General features: G+C 36.9%; 1 protein-coding gene across 5 annotated transcripts in view; it reads right to left on the minus strand.

The window, feature by feature from the left end:
* Positions 1 to 114: 114 nt before the first annotated feature.
* Positions 115 to 19,261, minus strand: part of LOC133645221 (uncharacterized) — a 69,140-nt gene continuing 49,993 nt past the window's right edge. For all 5 annotated transcript variants that reach the window (XR_009824930.1, XM_062040103.1, XM_062040101.1 and 2 more), the window contains one exon: positions 115 to 479. Coding sequence is in view for 4 of the 5 variants with exons in the window: in XM_062040103.1 (XP_061896087.1) it covers positions 418 to 479 (62 nt within the window). In the remaining variant the exon portion in view is untranslated. The remainder of the gene's footprint in view (positions 480 to 19,261) is intronic.

Below are 19,261 nucleotides of genomic sequence, written 5' to 3' on the forward strand. Positions count from 1 at the left end.
ATAATAAACATATGTTTCATGTACACTAAGATGTTTTGTTCAAATAAAGCCAATAATGCAATTTTTTTGGTACCCTTTTTTTAGAAAAGTATCAAAATACATTTTGGTACCGGTACTGTTACGTAAGACGAAGGGGGAAGGAGACGGTACGACAGCAGGAGGTCTAGCTCAACGGGTTTTATTTGAGCTTGATGATTACGTAGGGTGTGTATGCTACTATGTGTGTGGATGCAGGGCTATGTGTAGAAGTTAACCAAATATAAGTTACCAGAGGTTATTGTAAGTGTGTGTTGGTTGTGGCAGCAAAGAAGTCCAGAGGGGCGAAGCAAAAGAGGTTCGTGATCCGAGCGAGGTCCGTGGGGGCAGGAGAGAGGCGTCCAGAAGTCCAGGTCCGAGTGCGGAGGTGGAGGAAGGCAGTCAGAGTCCAGGGGGAAGATCGGCAGGTGAGGCGCACGGCTCACTGCGGAGACACGGAGGTACTGTGGGAACAGGAGATGACATTTTTAGGTTATGTAGGGACTCCTGATGACGTTTTGAGACATCTCCTACAACTACAGCACCAGAATTGTGCTGCTGAAGCAAGTCTGTTTTTTGAATTTTTTTTTCTAAAAAAAAAGTTTTCCCAAAAAAAGCATCTTATGCCATTTTTAGGTTTTGTAGGGACTCCTGATGACGTTTTGAGACATCTCCTACAACTACAGCACCAGAATTGTGCTGCTGAATCAAGTCCGTTTTTTGGAATTTTTACGACAGGGTCCCCCCTTACGACATTTTAGCAAAAAATGTTTTTCGTAAAAAATGCATTTTCTTACATTTACGGGTTTAGTCGGGACTCCTGATGACGTTTTGAGACATCTCCTACAACTACAGCACCAGAATTGTGCTGCTGAAGCAAGTCTGTTTTTTGAATTTTTTTTTCTAAAAAAAAAGTTTTCCCAAAAAAAGCATCTTATGCCATTTTTAGGTTTTGTAGGGACTCCTGATGACGTTTTGAGACATCTCCTACAACTACAGCACCAGAATTGTGCTGCTGAATCAAGTCCGTTTTTTGGAATTTTTACGACAGGGTCCCCCCTTACGACATTTTAGCAAAAAATGTTTTTCGTAAAAAATGCATTTTCTTACATTTACGGGTTTAGTCGGGACTCCTGATGACGTTTTGAGACATCTCCTACAACTACAGCACCATAATTGTGCTGCTCAAACAAGTCCGTTTTTTGAATTTTTTTTTGTAAAAAAAAAGTTTTCCCAAAAAAAGCATTTTATGCCATTTTTAGGTTTTGTAGGGACTCCTGATGACGTTTTGAGACATCTCCTACAACTACAGCACCAGAATTGTACTGCTGAAGCAAGTCCGTTTTTTGGCATTTTTACGACAGGGTCCCCCCTTACGACATTTTAGCAAAAAATGTTTTTCTTAAAAAATGCATTTTCTTACATTTACGGGTTTAGTCGGGACTCCTGATGACGTTTTGAGACATCTCCTACAACTACAGCACCAGAATTGTGCTGCTGAAGCAAGTCCGTTTTTTGGCATTTTCACGACAGGGTCCCCCCTTAAAACATTTTAGCAAAAAATGTTTTTCTTAAAAAATGCATTTTCTTACATTTTCTTACATTTACGGGTTTAGTCGGGACTCCTGATGACGTTTTGAGACATCTCCTACAACTACAGCACCAGAATTGTGCTGCTCAAACAAGTCCGTTTTTTGGAATTTTTACGACAGGGACATTTTAGCAAAAAATGTTTTTCGTAAAAAATGCATTTTCTTACATTTTCTTACATTTACGGGTTTAGTCGGGACTCCTGATGACGTTTTGAGACATCTCCTACAACTACAGCACCAGAATTGTACTGCCGAAGCAAGTCCGTTTTTTGGCATTTTTACGACAGGGTCCCCCCTTACGACATTTTAGCAAAAAATGTTTTTCTTAAAAAATGCATTTTCTTACATTTTCTTACATTTACGGGTTTAGTCGGGACTCCTGATGACGTTTTGAGACATCTCCTACAACTACAGCACCAGAATTGTGCTGCTGAAGCAAGTCTGTTTTTTGAAAAAAAATTAAAAAAAAAAAAGTTTTCCCAAAAAAAGCATTTTATGCCATTTTTAGGTTTTGTAGGGACTCCTGATGACGTTTTGAGACATCTCCTACAACTACAGCACCAGAATTGTACTGCCGAAGCAAGTCCGTTTTTTGGCATTTTTACGACAGGGTCCCCCCTTACGACATTTTAGCAAAAAATGTTTTTCTTAAAAAATGCATTTTCTTACATTTTCTTACATTTACGGGTTTAGTCGGGACTCCTGATGACGTTTTGAGACATCTCCTACAACTACAGCACCAGAATTGTGCTGCTGAAGCAAGTCTGTTTTTTGAAAAAAAATTAAAAAAAAAAAAGTTTTCCCAAAAAAAGCATTTTATGCCATTTTTAGGTTTTGTAGGGACTCCTGATGACGTTTTGAGACATCTCCTACAACTACAGCACCAGAATTGTGCTGCTGAATCAAGTCCGTTTTTTGGCATTTTTACGACAGGGTCCCCCCTTACGACATTTTAGCAAAAAATGTTTTTCTTAAAAAATGCATTTTCTTACATTTTCTTACATTTACTGGTTTAGTCGGGACTCCTGATGACGTTTTGAGACATCTCCTACAACTACAGCACCAGAATTGTACTGCTGAAGCAAGTCCGTTTTTTGGCATTTTTACGACAGGGTCCCCCCTTACGACATTTTAGCAAAAAATGTTTTTCTTAAAAAATGCATTTTCTTACATTTTCTTACATTTACGGGTTTAGTCGGGACTCCTGATGACGTTTTGAGACATCTCCTCCAACTACAGCACCAGAATTGTGCTGCTCAAACAAGTCCGTTTTTTGAATTTTTTTTTGTAAAAAAAAAGTTTTCCCAAAAAAAGCATTTTATGCCATTTTTAGGTTTTGTAGGGACTCCTGATGACGTTTTAAGACATCTCCTACAACTACAGCACCAGAATTGTACTGCCGAAGCAAGTCCGTTTTTTGGCATTTTTACGACAGGGTCCCCCCTTACGACATTTTAGCAAAAAATGTTTTTCTTAAAAAATGCATTTTCTTACATTTTCTTACATTTACGGGTTTAGTCGGGACTCCTGATGACGTTTTGAGACATCTCCTACAACTACAGCACCAGAATTGTGCTGCTGAAGCAAGTCTGTTTTTTGAAAAAAAATTAAAAAAAAAAAAGTTTTCCCAAAAAAAGCATTTTATGCCATTTTTAGGTTTTGTAGGGACTCCTGATGACGTTTTGAGACATCTCCTACAACTACAGCACCAGAATTGTACTGCCGAAGCAAGTCCGTTTTTTGGCATTTTTACGACAGGGTCCCCCCTTACGACATTTTAGCAAAAAATGTTTTTCTTAAAAAATGCATTTTCTTACATTTTCTTACATTTACGGGTTTAGTCGGGACTCCTGATGACGTTTTGAGACATATCCTACAACTACAGCACCAGAATTGTGCTGCTCAAACAAGTCCGTTTTTTGAATTTTTTTTTATAAAAAAAAAGTTTTCCCAAAAAAAGCATTTTATGCCATTTTTAGGTTTTGTAGGGACTCCTGATGACGTTTTGAGACATCTCCTACAACTACAGCACCAGAATTGTGCTGCTGAATCAAGTCCGTTTTTTGGCATTTTTACGACAGGGTCCCCCCTTACGACATTTTAGCAAAAAATGTTTTTCTTAAAAAATGCATTTTCTTACATTTTCTTACATTTTCTTACATTTACGGGTTTAGTCGGGACTCCTGATGACGTTTTGAGACATCTCCTACAACTACAGCACCAGAATTGTGCTGCTGAAGCAAGTCCGTTTTTTGAAATTTTTTTTGTAAAAAAAAAGTTTTCCCAAAAAAAGCATTTTATGCCATTTTTAGGTTTTGTATGGACTCCTGATGACGTTTTGAGACATCTCCTACAACTACAGCACCAGAATTGTGCTGCTGAATCAAGTCCGTTTTTTGGCATTTTTACGACAGGGTCCCCCCTTACGACATTTTAGCAAAAAATGTTTTTCTTAAAAAATGCATTTTCTTACATTTTCTTTCATTTACGGGTTTAGTCGGGACTCCTGATGACGTTTTGAGACATCTCCTACAACTACAGCACCAGAATTGTGCTGCTCAAACAAGTCCGTTTTTTGAATTTTTTTTTGTAAAAAAAAAGTTTTCCCAAAAAAAGCATTTTATGCCATTTTTAGGTTTTGTAGGGACTCCTGATGACGTTTTGAGACATCTCCTACAACTACAGCACCAGAATTGTACTGCTGAAGCAAGTCCGTTTTTTGGCATTTTTACGACAGGGTCCCCCCTTACGACATTTTAGCAAAAAATGTTTTTCTTAAAAAATGCATTTTCTTACATTGACGGGTTTAGTCGGGACTCCTGATGACGTTTTGAGACATCTCCTACAACTACAGCACCAGAATTGTGCTGCTCAAACAAGTCCGTTTTTTGAATTTTTTTTTGTAAAAAAAAAGTTTTCCCAAAAAAAGCATTTTATGCCATTTTTAGGTTTTGTAGGGACTCCTGATGACGTTTTAAGACATCTCCTACAACTACAGCACCAGAATTGTGCTGCTGAATCAAGTCCGTTTTTTGGAATTTTTACGACAGGGTCCCCCCTTACGACATTTTAGCAAAAAATGTTTTTCTTAAAAAATGCATTTTCTTACATTTTCTTACATTTACGGGTTTAGTCGGGACTCCTGATGACGTTTTGAGACATCTCCTACAACTACAGCACCAGAATTGTGCTGCTCAAACAAGTCCGTTTTTTGAATTTTTTTTTGTAAAAAAAAAGTTTTCCCAAAAAAAGCATTTTATGCCATTTTTAGGTTTTGTAGGGACTCCTGATGACGTTTTGAGACATCTCCTACAACTACAGCACCAGAATTGTACTGCTGAAGCAAGTCCGTTTTTTGGCATTTTTACGACAGGGTCCCCCTTACGACATTTTAGCAAAAAATGTTTTTCTTAAAAAATGCATTTTCTTACATTTTCTTACATTTACGGGTTTAGTCGGGACTCCTGATGACGTTTTGAGACATCTCCTACAACTACAGCACCAGAATTGTACTGCTGAAGCAAGTCCGTTTTTTGGCATTTTTACGACAGGGTCCCCCTTACGACATTTTAGCAAAAAATGTTTTTCTTAAAAAATGCATTTTCTTACATTTTCTTACATTTACGGGTTTAGTCGGGACTCCTGATGACGTTTTGAGACATCTCCTACAACTACAGCACCAGAATTGTGCTGCTCAAACAAGTCCGTTTTTTGAAATTTTTTTTGTAAAAAATTTTTTTCCCAAAAAAAGCATTTTATGCCATTTTTAGGTTTTGTAGGGACTCCTGATGACGTTTTGAGACATCTCCTACAACTACAGCACCAGAATTGTACTGCTGAAGCAAGTCCGTTTTTTGGCATTTTTACGACAGGGTCCCCCCTTACGACATTTTAGCAAAAAATGTTTTTCTTAAAAAATGCATTTTCTTACATTTACGGGTTTAGTCGGGACTCCTGATGACGTTTTGAGACATCTCCTACAACTACAGCACCAGAATTGTGCTGCTCAAACAAGTCCGTTTTTTGAAATTTTTTTTGTAAAAAAAAAGTTTTCCCAAAAAAAGCATTTTATGCCATTTTTAGGTTTTGTAGGGACTCCTGATGACGTTTTGAGACATCTCCTACAACTACAGCACCAGAATTGTACTGCTGAAGCAAGTCCGTTTTTTGGCATTTTTACGACAGGGTCCCCCCTTACGACATTTTAGCAAAAAATGTTTTTCTTAAAAAATGCATTTTCTTACATTTTCTTACATTTACGGGTTTAGTCGGGACTCCTGATGACGTTTTGAGACATCTCCTACAACTACAGCACCAGAATTGTACTGCTGAAGCAAGTCCGTTTTTTGGCATTTTTACGACAGGGTCCCCCTTACGACATTTTAGCAAAAAATGTTTTTCATAAAAAATGCATTTTCTTACATTTACGGGTTTAGTCGGGACTCCTGATGACGTTTTGAGACATCTCCTACAACTACAGCACCAGAATTGTGCTGCTCAAACAAGTCCGTTTTTTGAAATTTTTTTTGTAAAAAAAATTTTTCCCAAAAAAAGCATTTTATGCCATTTTTAGGTTTTGTAGGGACTCCTGATGACGTTTTGAGACATCTCCTACAACTACAGCACCAGAATTGTACTGCTGAAGCAAGTCCGTTTTTTGGCATTTTTACGACAGGGTCCCCCCTTACGACATTTTAGCAAAAAATGTTTTTCTTAAAAAATGCATTTTCTTACATTTACGGGTTTAGTCGGGACTCCTGATGACGTTTTGAGACATCTCCTACAACTACAGCACCAGAATTGTGCTGCTCAAACAAGTCCGTTTTTTGAATTTTTTTTTGTAAAAAAAAAGTTTTCCCAAAAAAAGCATTTTATGCCATTTTTAGGTTTTGTAGGGACTCCTGATGACGTTTTGAGACATCTCCTACAACTACAGCACCAGAATTGTGCTGCTGAATCAAGTCCGTTTTTTGGAATTTTTACGACAGGGTCCCCCCTTACGACATTTTAGCAAAAAATGTTTTTCTTAAAAAATGCATTTTCTTACATTTTCTTACATTTACGGGTTTAGTCGGGACTCCTGATGACGTTTTGAGACATCTCCTACAACTACAGCACCAGAATTGTGCTGCTCAAACAAGTCCGTTTTTTGAATTTTTTTTTGTAAAAAAAAAGTTTTCCCAAAAAAAGCATTTTATGCCATTTTTAGGTTTTGTAGGGACTCCTGATGACGTTTTGAGACATCTCCTACAACTACAGCACCAGAATTGTACTGCTGAAGCAAGTCCGTTTTTTGGCATTTTTACGACAGGGTCCCCCTTACGACATTTTAGCAAAAAATGTTTTTCTTAAAAAATGCATTTTCTTACATTTACGGGTTTAGTCGGGACTCCTGATGACGTTTTGAGACATCTCCTACAACTACAGCACCAGAATTGTGCTGCTCAAACAAGTCCGTTTTTTGAAATTTTTTTTGTAAAAAAAAAGTTTTCCCAAAAAAAGCATTTTATGCCATTTTTAGGTTTTGTAGGTACTCCTGATGACGTTTTAAGACATCTCCTACAACTACAGCACCAGAATTGTGCTGCTGAATCAAGTCCGTTTTTTGGAATTTTTACGACAGGGTCCCCCCTTACGACATTTTAGCAAAAAATGTTTTTCTTAAAAAATGCATTTTCTTACATTTTCTTACATTTACGGGTTTAGTCGGGACTCCTGATGACGTTTTGAGACATCTCCTACAACTACAGCACCAGAATTGTGCTGCTCAAACAAGTCCGTTTCTTGAATTTTTTTTTGTAAAAAAAAAGTTTTCCCAAAAAAAGCATTTTATGCCATTTTTAGGTTTTGTAGGGACTCCTGATGACGTTTTGAGACATTTCCTACAACTACAGCACCAGAATTGTACTGCTGAAGCAAGTCCGTTTTTTGGCATTTTTACGACAGGGTCCCCCCTTACGACATTTTAGCAAAAAATGTTTTTCTTAAAAAATGCATTTTCTTACATTTTCTTACATTTACGGGTTTAGTCGGGACTCCTGATGACGTTTTGAGACATCTCCTACAACTACAGCACCAGAATTGTGCTGCTCAAACAAGTCCGTTTTTTGAATTTTTTTTTGTAAAAAAAAAGTTTTCCCAAAAAAAGCATTTTATGCCATTTTTAGGTTTTGTAGGGACTCCTGATGACGTTTTAAGACATCTCCTACAACTACAGCACCAGAATTGTGCTGCTGAAGCAAGTCCGTTTTTTGGCATTTTTACGACAGGGTCCCCCCTTACGACATTTTAGCAAAAAATGTTTTTCTTAAAAAATGCATTTTCTTACATTTTCTTACATTTACGGGTTTAGTCGGGACTCCTGATGACGTTTTGAGACATCTCCTACAACTACAGCACCAGAATTGTGCTGCTCAAACAAGTCCGTTTTTTGAATTTTTTTTTGTAAAAAAAAAGTTTTCCCAAAAAAAGCATTTTATGCCATTTTTAGGTTTTGTAGGGACTCCTGATGACGTTTTGAGACATCTCCTACAACTACAGCACCAGAATTGTACTGCTGAAGCAAGTCCGTTTTTTGGCATTTTTACGACAGGGTCCCCCCTTACGACATTTTAGCAAAAAATGTTTTTCTTAAAAAATGCATTTTCTTACATTTTCTTACATTTACGGGTTTAGTCGGGACTCCTGATGACGTTTTGAGACATCTCCTACAACTACAGCACCAGAATTGTGCTGCTGAAGCAAGTCTGTTTTTTGAAATTTTTTTTGTAAAAAAAAAGTTTTCCCAAAAAAAGCATTTTATGCCATTTTTAGGTTTTGTAGGGACTCCTGATGACGTTTTGAGACATCTCCTACAACTACAGCACCAGAATTGTGCTGCTGAATCAAGTCCGTTTTTTGGAATTTTTACGACATTTTAGTAAAAAATGTTTTTCTTAAAAAATGCATTTTCTTACATTTTCTTACATTTACGGGTTTAGTCGGGACTCCTGATGACGTTTTGAGACATCTCCTACAACTACAGCACCAGAATTGTGCTGCTCAAACAAGTCCGTTTTTTGAATTTTTTTTTGTAAAAAAAAAGTTTTCCCAAAAAAAGCATTTTATGCCATTTTTAGGTTTTGTAGGGACTCCTGATGACGTTTTGAGACATCTCCTACAACTACAGCACCAGAATTGTACTGCTGAATCAAGTCCGTTTTTTGGCATTTTTACGACAGGGTCCCCCCTTACGACATTTTAGCAAAAAATGTTTTTCTTAAAAAATGCATTTTCTTACATTTTCTTACATTTACGGGTTTAGTCGGGACTCCTGATGACGTTTTGAGACATCTCCTACAACTACAGCACCAGAATTGTACTGCTGAAGCAAGTCCGTTTTTTGGCATTTTTACGACAGGGTCCCCCCTTACGACATTTTAGCAAAAAATGTTTTTCTTAAAAAATGCATTTTCTTACATTTTCTTACATTTACGGGTTTAGTCGGGACTCCTGATGACGTTTTGAGACATCTCCTACAACTACAGCACCAGAATTGTACTGCTGAAGCAAGTCCGTTTTTTGGCATTTTTACGACAGGGTCCCATTTTTAGCAAAAAATGTTTTTCTTAAAAAATGCATTTTCTTACATTTTCTTACATTTACGGGTTTAGTCGGGACTCCTGATGACGTTTTCAGACATCTCCTACAACTAAAGCACCAGAATTGTGCTGCTCAAACAAGTCCGTTTTTTGAATTTTTTTTTGTAAAAAAAAAGTTTTCCCAAAAAAAGCATTTTATGCCATTTTTAGGTTTTGTAGGGACTCCTGATGACGTTTTGAGACATCTCCTACAACTATAGCACCAGAATTGTGCTGCTGAATCAAGTCCGTTTTTTGGAATTTTTACGACAGGGTCCCCCCTTACGACATTTTAGCAAAAAATGTTTTCCTTAAAAAATGCATTTTCTTACATTTTCTTACATTTACGGGTTTAGTCGGGACTCCTGATGACGTTTTGAGACATCTCCTACAACTACAGCACCAGAATTGTGCTGCTCAAACAAGTCCGTTTTTTGAATTTTTTTTTGTAAAAAAAAAGTTTTCCCAAAAAAAGCATTTTATGCCATTTTTAGGTTTTGTAGGGACTCCTGATGACGTTTTGAGACATCTCCTACAACTACAGCACCAGAATTGTACTGCTGAAGCAAGTCCGTTTTTTGGCATTTTTACGACAGGGTCCCCCCTTACGACATTTTAGCAAAAAATGTTTTTCTTAAAAAATGCATTTTCTTACATTTTCTTACATTTACGGGTTTAGTCGGGACTCCTGATGACGTTTTGAGACATCTCCTACAACTACAGCACCAGAATTGTGCTGCTCAAACAAGTCCGTTTTTTGAATTTTTTTTTGTAAAAAAAAAGTTTTCCCAAAAAAAGCATTTTATGCCATTTTTAGGTTTTGTAGGGACTCCTGATGACGTTTTGAGACATCTCCTACAACTACAGCACCAGAATTGTGCTGCTGAATCAAGTCCGTTTTTTGGAATTTTTACGACAGGGTCCCCCCTTACGACATTTTAGCAAAAAATGTTTTTCTTAAAAAATGCATTTTCTTACATTTTCTTACATTTACGGGTTTAGTCGGGACTCCTGATGACGTTTTGAGACATCTCCTACAACTACAGCACCAGAATTGTGCTGCTGAAGCAAGTCTGTTTTTTGAATTTTTTTTTGTAAAAAAAAAGTTTTCCCAAAAAAAGCATTTTATGCCATTTTTAGGTTTTGTAGGGACTCCTGATGACGTTTTGAGACATCTCCTACAACTACAGCACCAGAATTGTACTGCTGAAGCAAGTCCGTTTTTTGGCATTTTTACGACAGGGTCCCCCCTTACGACATTTTAGCAAAAAATGTTTTTCTTAAAAAATGCATTTTCTTACATTTTCTTACATTTACGGGTTTAGTCGGGACTCCTGATGACGTTTTGAGACATCTCCTACAACTACAGCACCAGAATTGTGCTGCTCAAACAAGTCCGTTTTTTGAAATTTTTGTAAAAAAAAAGTTTTCCGAAAAAAAGCATTTTATGCCATTTTTAGGTTTTGTAGGGACTCCTGATGACGTTTTGAGACATCTCCTACAACTACAGCACCAGAATTGTACTGCCGAAGCAAGTCCGTTTTTTGGCATTTTTACGACAGGGTCCCCCCTTACGACATTTTAGCAAAAAATGTTTTTCTTAAAAAATGCATTTTCTTACATTTTCTTACATTTACGGGTTTAGTCGGGACTCCTGATGACGTTTTGAGACATCTCCTACAACTACAGCACCAGAATTGTGCTGCTCAAACAAGTCCGTTTTTTGAATTTTTTTTTGTAAAAAAAAAGTTTTCCCAAAAAAAGCATTTTATGCCATTTTTAGGTTTTGTAGGGACTCCTGATGACGTTTTGAGACATCTCCTACAACTACAGCACCAGAATTGTGCTGCTGAATCAAGTCCGTTTTTTGGCATTTTTACGACAGGGTCCCCCCTTACGACATTTTAGCAAAAAATGTTTTTCTTAAAAAATGCATTTTCTTACATTTTCTTACATTTACGGGTTTAGTCGGGACTCCTGATGACGTTTTGAGACATCTCCTACAACTACAGCACCAGAATTGTGCTGCTCAAACAAGTCCGTTTTTTGAATTTTTTTTTGTAAAAAAAAAGTTTTCCCAAAAAAAGCATTTTATGCCATTTTTAGGTTTTGTAGGGACTCCTGATGACGTTTTGAGACATCTCCTACAACTACAGCACCAGAATTGTGCTGCTGAATCAAGTCCGTTTTTTGGCATTTTTACGACAGGGTCCCCCCTTACGACATTTTAGCAAAAAATGTTTTTCTTAAAAAATGCATTTTCTTACATTTTCTTACATTTACGGGTTTAGTCGGGACTCCTGATGACGTTTTGAGACATCTCCTACAACTACAGCACCAGAATTGTGCTGCTCAAACAAGTCCGTTTTTTGAAATTTTTGTAAAAAAAAAGTTTTCCCAAAAAAAGCATTTTATGCCATTTTTAGGTTTTGTAGGGACTCCTGATGACGTTTTGAGACATCTCCTACAACTACAGCACCAGAATTGTACTGCCGAAGCAAGTCCGTTTTTTGGCATTTTTACGACAGGGTCCCCCCTTACGACATTTTAGCAAAAAATGTTTTTCTTAAAAAATGCATTTTCTTACATTTTCTTACATTTACGGGTTTAGTCGGGACTCCTGATGACGTTTTGAGACATCTCCTACAACTACAGCACCAGAATTGTGCTGCTCAAACAAGTCCGTTTTTTGAATTTTTTTTTGTAAAAAAAAAGTTTTCCCAAAAAAAGCATTTTATGCCATTTTTAGGTTTTGTAGGGACTCCTGATGACGTTTTGAGACATCTCCTACAACTACAGCACCAGAATTGTGCTGCTGAATCAAGTCCGTTTTTTGGCATTTTTACGACAGGGTCCCCCCTTACGACATTTTAGCAAAAAATGTTTTTCTTAAAAAATGCATTTTCTTACATTTTCTTACATTTACTGGTTTAGTCGGGACTCCTGATGACGTTTTGAGACATCTCCTACAACTACAGCACCAGAATTGTACTGCTGAAGCAAGTCCGTTTTTTGGCATTTTTACGACAGGGTCCCCCCTTACGACATTTTAGCAAAAAATGTTTTTCTTAAAAAATGCATTTTCTTACATTTTCTTACATTTACGGGTTTAGTCGGGACTCCTGATGACGTTTTGAGACATCTCCTCCAACTACAGCACCAGAATTGTGCTGCTCAAACAAGTCCGTTTTTTGAATTTTTTTTTGTAAAAAAAAAGTTTTCCCAAAAAAAGCATTTTATGCCATTTTTAGGTTTTGTAGGGACTCCTGATGACGTTTTAAGACATCTCCTACAACTACAGCACCAGAATTGTACTGCCGAAGCAAGTCCGTTTTTTGGCATTTTTACGACAGGGTCCCCCCTTACGACATTTTAGCAAAAAATGTTTTTCTTAAAAAATGCATTTTCTTACATTTTCTTACATTTACGGGTTTAGTCGGGACTCCTGATGACGTTTTGAGACATCTCCTACAACTACAGCACCAGAATTGTGCTGCTGAAGCAAGTCTGTTTTTTGAAAAAAAATTAAAAAAAAAAAGTTTTCCCAAAAAAAGCATTTTATGCCATTTTTAGGTTTTGTAGGGACTCCTGATGACGTTTTGAGACATCTCCTACAACTACAGCACCAGAATTGTACTGCCGAAGCAAGTCCGTTTTTTGGCATTTTTACGACAGGGTCCCCCCTTACGACATTTTAGCAAAAAATGTTTTTCTTAAAAAATGCATTTTCTTACATTTTCTTACATTTACGGGTTTAGTCGGGACTCCTGATGACGTTTTGAGACATATCCTACAACTACAGCACCAGAATTGTGCTGCTCAAACAAGTCCGTTTTTTGAATTTTTTTTTATAAAAAAAAAGTTTTCCCAAAAAAAGCATTTTATGCCATTTTTAGGTTTTGTAGGGACTCCTGATGACGTTTTGAGACATCTCCTACAACTACAGCACCAGAATTGTGCTGCTGAATCAAGTCCGTTTTTTGGCATTTTTACGACAGGGTCCCCCCTTACGACATTTTAGCAAAAAATGTTTTTCTTAAAAAATGCATTTTCTTACATTTTCTTACATTTTCTTACATTTACGGGTTTAGTCGGGACTCCTGATGACGTTTTGAGACATCTCCTACAACTACAGCACCAGAATTGTGCTGCTGAAGCAAGTCCGTTTTTTGAAATTTTTTTTGTAAAAAAAAAGTTTTCCCAAAAAAAGCATTTTATGCCATTTTTAGGTTTTGTATGGACTCCTGATGACGTTTTGAGACATCTCCTACAACTACAGCACCAGAATTGTGCTGCTGAATCAAGTCCGTTTTTTGGCATTTTTACGACAGGGTCCCCCCTTACGACATTTTAGCAAAAAATGTTTTTCTTAAAAAATGCATTTTCTTACATTTTCTTACATTTACGGGTTTAGTCGGGACTCCTGATGACGTTTTGAGACATCTCCTACAACTACAGCACCAGAATTGTGCTGCTCAAACAAGTCCGTTTTTTGAATTTTTTTTTGTAAAAAAAAAGTTTTCCCAAAAAAAGCATTTTATGCCATTTTTAGGTTTTGTAGGGACTCCTGATGACGTTTTGAGACATCTCCTACAACTACAGCACCAGAATTGTACTGCTGAAGCAAGTCCGTTTTTTGGCATTTTTACGACAGGGTCCCCCCTTACGACATTTTAGCAAAAAATGTTTTTCTTAAAAAATGCATTTTCTTACATTGACGGGTTTAGTCGGGACTCCTGATGACGTTTTGAGACATCTCCTACAACTACAGCACCAGAATTGTGCTGCTCAAACAAGTCCGTTTTTTGAATTTTTTTTTGTAAAAAAAAAGTTTTCCCAAAAAAAGCATTTTATGCCATTTTTAGGTTTTGTAGGGACTCCTGATGACGTTTTAAGACATCTCCTACAACTACAGCACCAGAATTGTGCTGCTGAATCAAGTCCGTTTTTTGGAATTTTTACGACAGGGTCCCCCCTTACGACATTTTAGCAAAAAATGTTTTTCTTAAAAAATGCATTTTCTTACATTTTCTTACATTTACGGGTTTAGTCGGGACTCCTGATGACGTTTTGAGACATCTCCTACAACTACAGCACCAGAATTGTGCTGCTCAAACAAGTCCGTTTTTTGAATTTTTTTTTGTAAAAAAAAAGTTTTCCCAAAAAAAGCATTTTATGCCATTTTTAGGTTTTGTAGGGACTCCTGATGACGTTTTGAGACATCTCCTACAACTACAGCACCAGAATTGTACTGCTGAAGCAAGTCCGTTTTTTGGCATTTTTACGACAGGGTCCCCCTTACGACATTTTAGCAAAAAATGTTTTTCTTAAAAAATGCATTTTCTTACATTTTCTTACATTTACGGGTTTAGTCGGGACTCCTGATGACGTTTTGAGACATCTCCTACAACTACAGCACCAGAATTGTACTGCTGAAGCAAGTCCGTTTTTTGGCATTTTTACGACAGGGTCCCCCTTACGACATTTTAGCAAAAAATGTTTTTCTTAAAAAATGCATTTTCTTACATTTTCTTACATTTACGGGTTTAGTCGGGACTCCTGATGACGTTTTGAGACATCTCCTACAACTACAGCACCAGAATTGTGCTGCTCAAACAAGTCCGTTTTTTGAAATTTTTTTTGTAAAAAAAATTTTTCCCAAAAAAAGCATTTTATGCCATTTTTAGGTTTTGTAGGGACTCCTGATGACGTTTTGAGACATCTCCTACAACTACAGCACCAGAATTGTACTGCTGAAGCAAGTCCGTTTTTTGGCATTTTTACGACAGGGTCCCCCCTTACGACATTTTAGCAAAAAATGTTTTTCTTAAAAAATGCATTTTCTTACATTTACGGGTTTAGTCGGGACTCCTGATGACGTTTTGAGACATCTCCTACAACTACAGCACCAGAATTGTGCTGCTCAAACAAGTCCGTTTTTTGAAATTTTTTTTGTAAAAAAAAAGTTTTCCCAAAAAAAGCATTTTATGCCATTTTTAGGTTTTGTAGGGACTCCTGATGACGTTTTGAGACATCTCCTACAACTACAGCACCAGAATTGTACTGCTGAAGCAAGTCCGTTTTTTGGCATTTTTACGACAGGGTCCCCCCTTACGACATTTTAGCAAAAAATGTTTTTCTTAAAAAATGCATTTTCTTACACTTTCTTACATTTACGGGTTTAGTCGGGACTCCTGATGACGTTTTGAGACATCTCCTACAACTACAGCACCAGAATTGTACTGCTGAAGCAAGTCCGTTTTTTGGCATTTTTACGACAGGGTCCCCCTTACGACATTTTAGCAAAAAATGTTTTTCATAAAAAATGCATTTTCTTACATTTACGGGTTTAGTCGGGACTCCTGATGACGTTTTGAGACATCTCCTACAACTACAGCACCAGAATTGTGCTGCTCAAACAAGTCCGTTTTTTGAAATTTTTTTTGTAAAAAATTTTTTTCCCAAAAAAAGCATTTTATGCCATTTTTAGGTTTTGTAGGGACTCCTGATGACGTTTTGAGACATCTCCTACAACTACAGCACCAGAATTGTACTGCTGAAGCAAGTCCGTTTTTTGGCATTTTTACGACAGGGTCCCCCCTTACGACATTTTAGCAAAAAATGTTTTTCTTAAAAAATGCATTTTCTTACATTTACGGGTTTAGTCGGGACTCCTGATGACGTTTTGAGACATCTCCTACAACTACAGCACCAGAATTGTGCTGCTCAAACAAGTCCGTTTTTTGAATTTTTTTTTGTAAAAAAAAAGTTTTCCCAAAAAAAGCATTTTATGCCATTTTTAGGTTTTGTAGGGACTCCTGATGACGTTTTGAGACATCTCCTACAACTACAGCACCAGAATTGTACTGCTGAAGCAAGTCCGTTTTTTGGCATTTTTACGACAGGGTCCCCCCTTACGACATTTTAGCAAAAAATGTTTTTCTTAAAAAATGCATTTTCTTACATTTTCTTACATTTACGGGTTTAGTCGGGACTCCTGATGACGTTTTGAGACATCTCCTACAACTACAGCACCAGAATTGTGCTGCTGAAGCAAGTCTGTTTTTTGAAATTTTTTTTGTAAAAAAAAAGTTTTCCCAAAAAAAGCATTTTATGCCATTTTTAGGTTTTGTAGGGACTCCTGATGACGTTTTGAGACATCTCCTACAACTACAGCACCAGAATTGTGCTGCTGAATCAAGTCCGTTTTTTGGAATTTTTACGACATTTTAGTAAAAAATGTTTTTCTTAAAAAATGCATTTTCTTACATTTTCTTACATTTACGGGTTTAGTCGGGACTCCTGATGACGTTTTGAGACATCTCCTACAACTACAGCACCAGAATTGTGCTGCTCAAACAAGTCCGTTTTTTGAATTTTTTTTTGTAAAAAAAAAGTTTTCCCAAAAAAAGCATTTTATGCCATTTTTAGGTTTTGTAGGGACTCCTGATGACGTTTTGAGACATCTCCTACAACTACAGCACCAGAATTGTACTGCTGAATCAAGTCCGTTTTTTGGCATTTTTACGACAGGGTCCCCCCTTACGACATTTTAGCAAAAAATGTTTTTCTTAAAAAATGCATTTTCTTACATTTTCTTACATTTACGGGTTTAGTCGGGACTCCTGATGACGTTTTGAGACATCTCCTACAACTACAGCACCAGAATTGTACTGCTGAAGCAAGTCCGTTTTTTGGCATTTTTACGACAGGGTCCCCCCTTACGACATTTTAGCAAAAAATGTTTTTCTTAAAAAATGCATTTTCTTACATTTTCTTACATTTACGGGTTTAGTCGGGACTCCTGATGACGTTTTGAGACATCTCCTACAACTACAGCACCAGAATTGTACTGCTGAAGCAAGTCCGTTTTTTGGCATTTTTACGACAGGGTCCCATTTTTAGCAAAAAATGTTTTTCTTAAAAAATGCATTTTCTTACATTTTCTTACATTTACGGGTTTAGTCGGGACTCCTGATGACGTTTTCAGACATCTCCTACAACTAAAGCACCAGAATTGTGCTGCTCAAACAAGTCCGTTTTTTGAATTTTTTTTTGTAAAAAAAAAGTTTTCCCAAAAAAAGCATTTTATGCCATTTTTAGGTTTTGTAGGGACTCCTGATGACGTTTTGAGACATCTCCTACAACTATAGCACCAGAATTGTGCTGCTGAATCAAGTCCGTTTTTTGGAATTTTTACGACAGGGTCCCCCCTTACGACATTTTAGCAAAAAATGTTTTCCTTAAAAAATGCATTTTCTTACATTTTCTTACATTTACGGGTTTAGTCGGGACTCCTGATGACGTTTTGAGACATCTCCTACAACTACAGCACCAGAATTGTGCTGCTCAAACAAGTCCGTTTTTTGAATTTTTTTTTGTAAAAAAAAAGTTTTCCCAAAAAAAGCATTTTATGCCATTTTTAGGTTTTGTAGGGACTCCTGATGACGTTTTGAGACATCTCCTACAACTACAGCACCAGAATTGTACTGCTGAAGCAAGTCCGTTTTTTGGCATTTTTACGACAGGGTCCCCCCTTACGACATTTTAGCAAAAAATGTTTTTCTTAAAAAATGCATTTTCTTACATTTTCTTACATTTACGGGTTTAGTCGGGACTCCTGATGACGTTTTGAGACATCTCCTACAACTACAGCACCAGAATTGTGCTGCTCAAACAAGTCCGTTTTTTGAATTTTTTTTTGTAAAAAAAAAGTTTTCCCAAAAAAAGCATTTTATGCCATTTTTAGGTTTTGTAGGGACTCCTGGTGACGTTTTGAGACATCTCCTACAACTACAGCACCAGAATTGTGCTGCTGAATCAAGTCCGTTTTTTGGAATTTTTACGACAGGGTCCCCCCTTACGACATTTTAGCAAAAAATGTTTTTCTTAAAAAATGCATTTTCTTACATTTTCTTACATTTACGGGTTTAGTCGGGACTCCTGATGACGTTTTGAGACATCTCCTACAACTACAGCACCAGAATTGTGCTGCTGAAGCAAGTCTGTTTTTTGAATTTTTTTTTGTAAAAAAAAAGTTTTCCCAAAAAAAGCATTTTATGCCATTTTTAGGTTTTGTAGGGACTCCTGATGACGTTTAGAGACATCTCCTACAACTACAGCACCAGAATTGTACTGCTGAAGCAAGTCCGTTTTTTGGCATTTTTACGACAGGGTCCCCCCTTACGACATTTTAGCAAAAAATGTTTTTCTTAAAAAATGCATTTTCTTACATTTTCTTACATTTACGGGTTTAGTCGGGACTCCTGATGACGTTTTGAGACATCTCCTACAACTACAGCACCAGAATTGTGCTGCTCAAACAAGTCCGTTTTTTGAAATTTTTGTAAAAAAAAAGTTTTCCCAAAAAAAGCATTTTATGCCATTTTTAGGTTTTGTAGGGACTCCTGATGACGTTTTGAGACATCTCCTACAACTACAGCACCAGAATTGTACTGCCGAAGCAAGTCCGTTTTTTGGCATTTTTACGACAGGGTCCCCCCTTACGACATTTTAGCAAAAAATGTTTTTCTTAAAAAATGCATTTTCTTACATTTTCTTACATTTACGGGTTTAGTCGGGACTCCTGATGACGTTTTGAGACATCTCCTACAACTACAGCACCAGAATTGTGCTGCTCAAACAAGTCCGTTTTTTGAATTTTTTTTTGTAAAAAAAAAGTTTTCCCAAAAAAAGCATTTTATGCCATTTTTAGGTTTTGTAGGGACTCCTGATGACGTTTTGAGACATCTCCTACAACTACAGCACCAGAATTGTGCTGCTGAATCAAGTCCGTTTTTTGGCATTTTTACGACAGGGTCCCCCCTTACGACATTTTAGCAAAAAATGTTTTTCTTAAAAAATGCATTTTCTTACATTTTCTTACATTTACGGGTTTAGTCGGGACTCCTGATGACGTTTTGAGACATCTCCTACAACTACAGCACCAGAATTGTGCTGCTCAAACAAGTCCGTTTTTTGAATTTTTTTTTGTAAAAAAAAAGTTTTCCCAAAAAAAGCATTTTATGCCATTTT

This window comes from Entelurus aequoreus, linkage group LG28 (genome assembly GCF_033978785.1).
Source record: "Entelurus aequoreus isolate RoL-2023_Sb linkage group LG28, RoL_Eaeq_v1.1, whole genome shotgun sequence".
NCBI lineage: Eukaryota > Metazoa > Chordata > Actinopteri > Syngnathiformes > Syngnathidae > Entelurus > Entelurus aequoreus.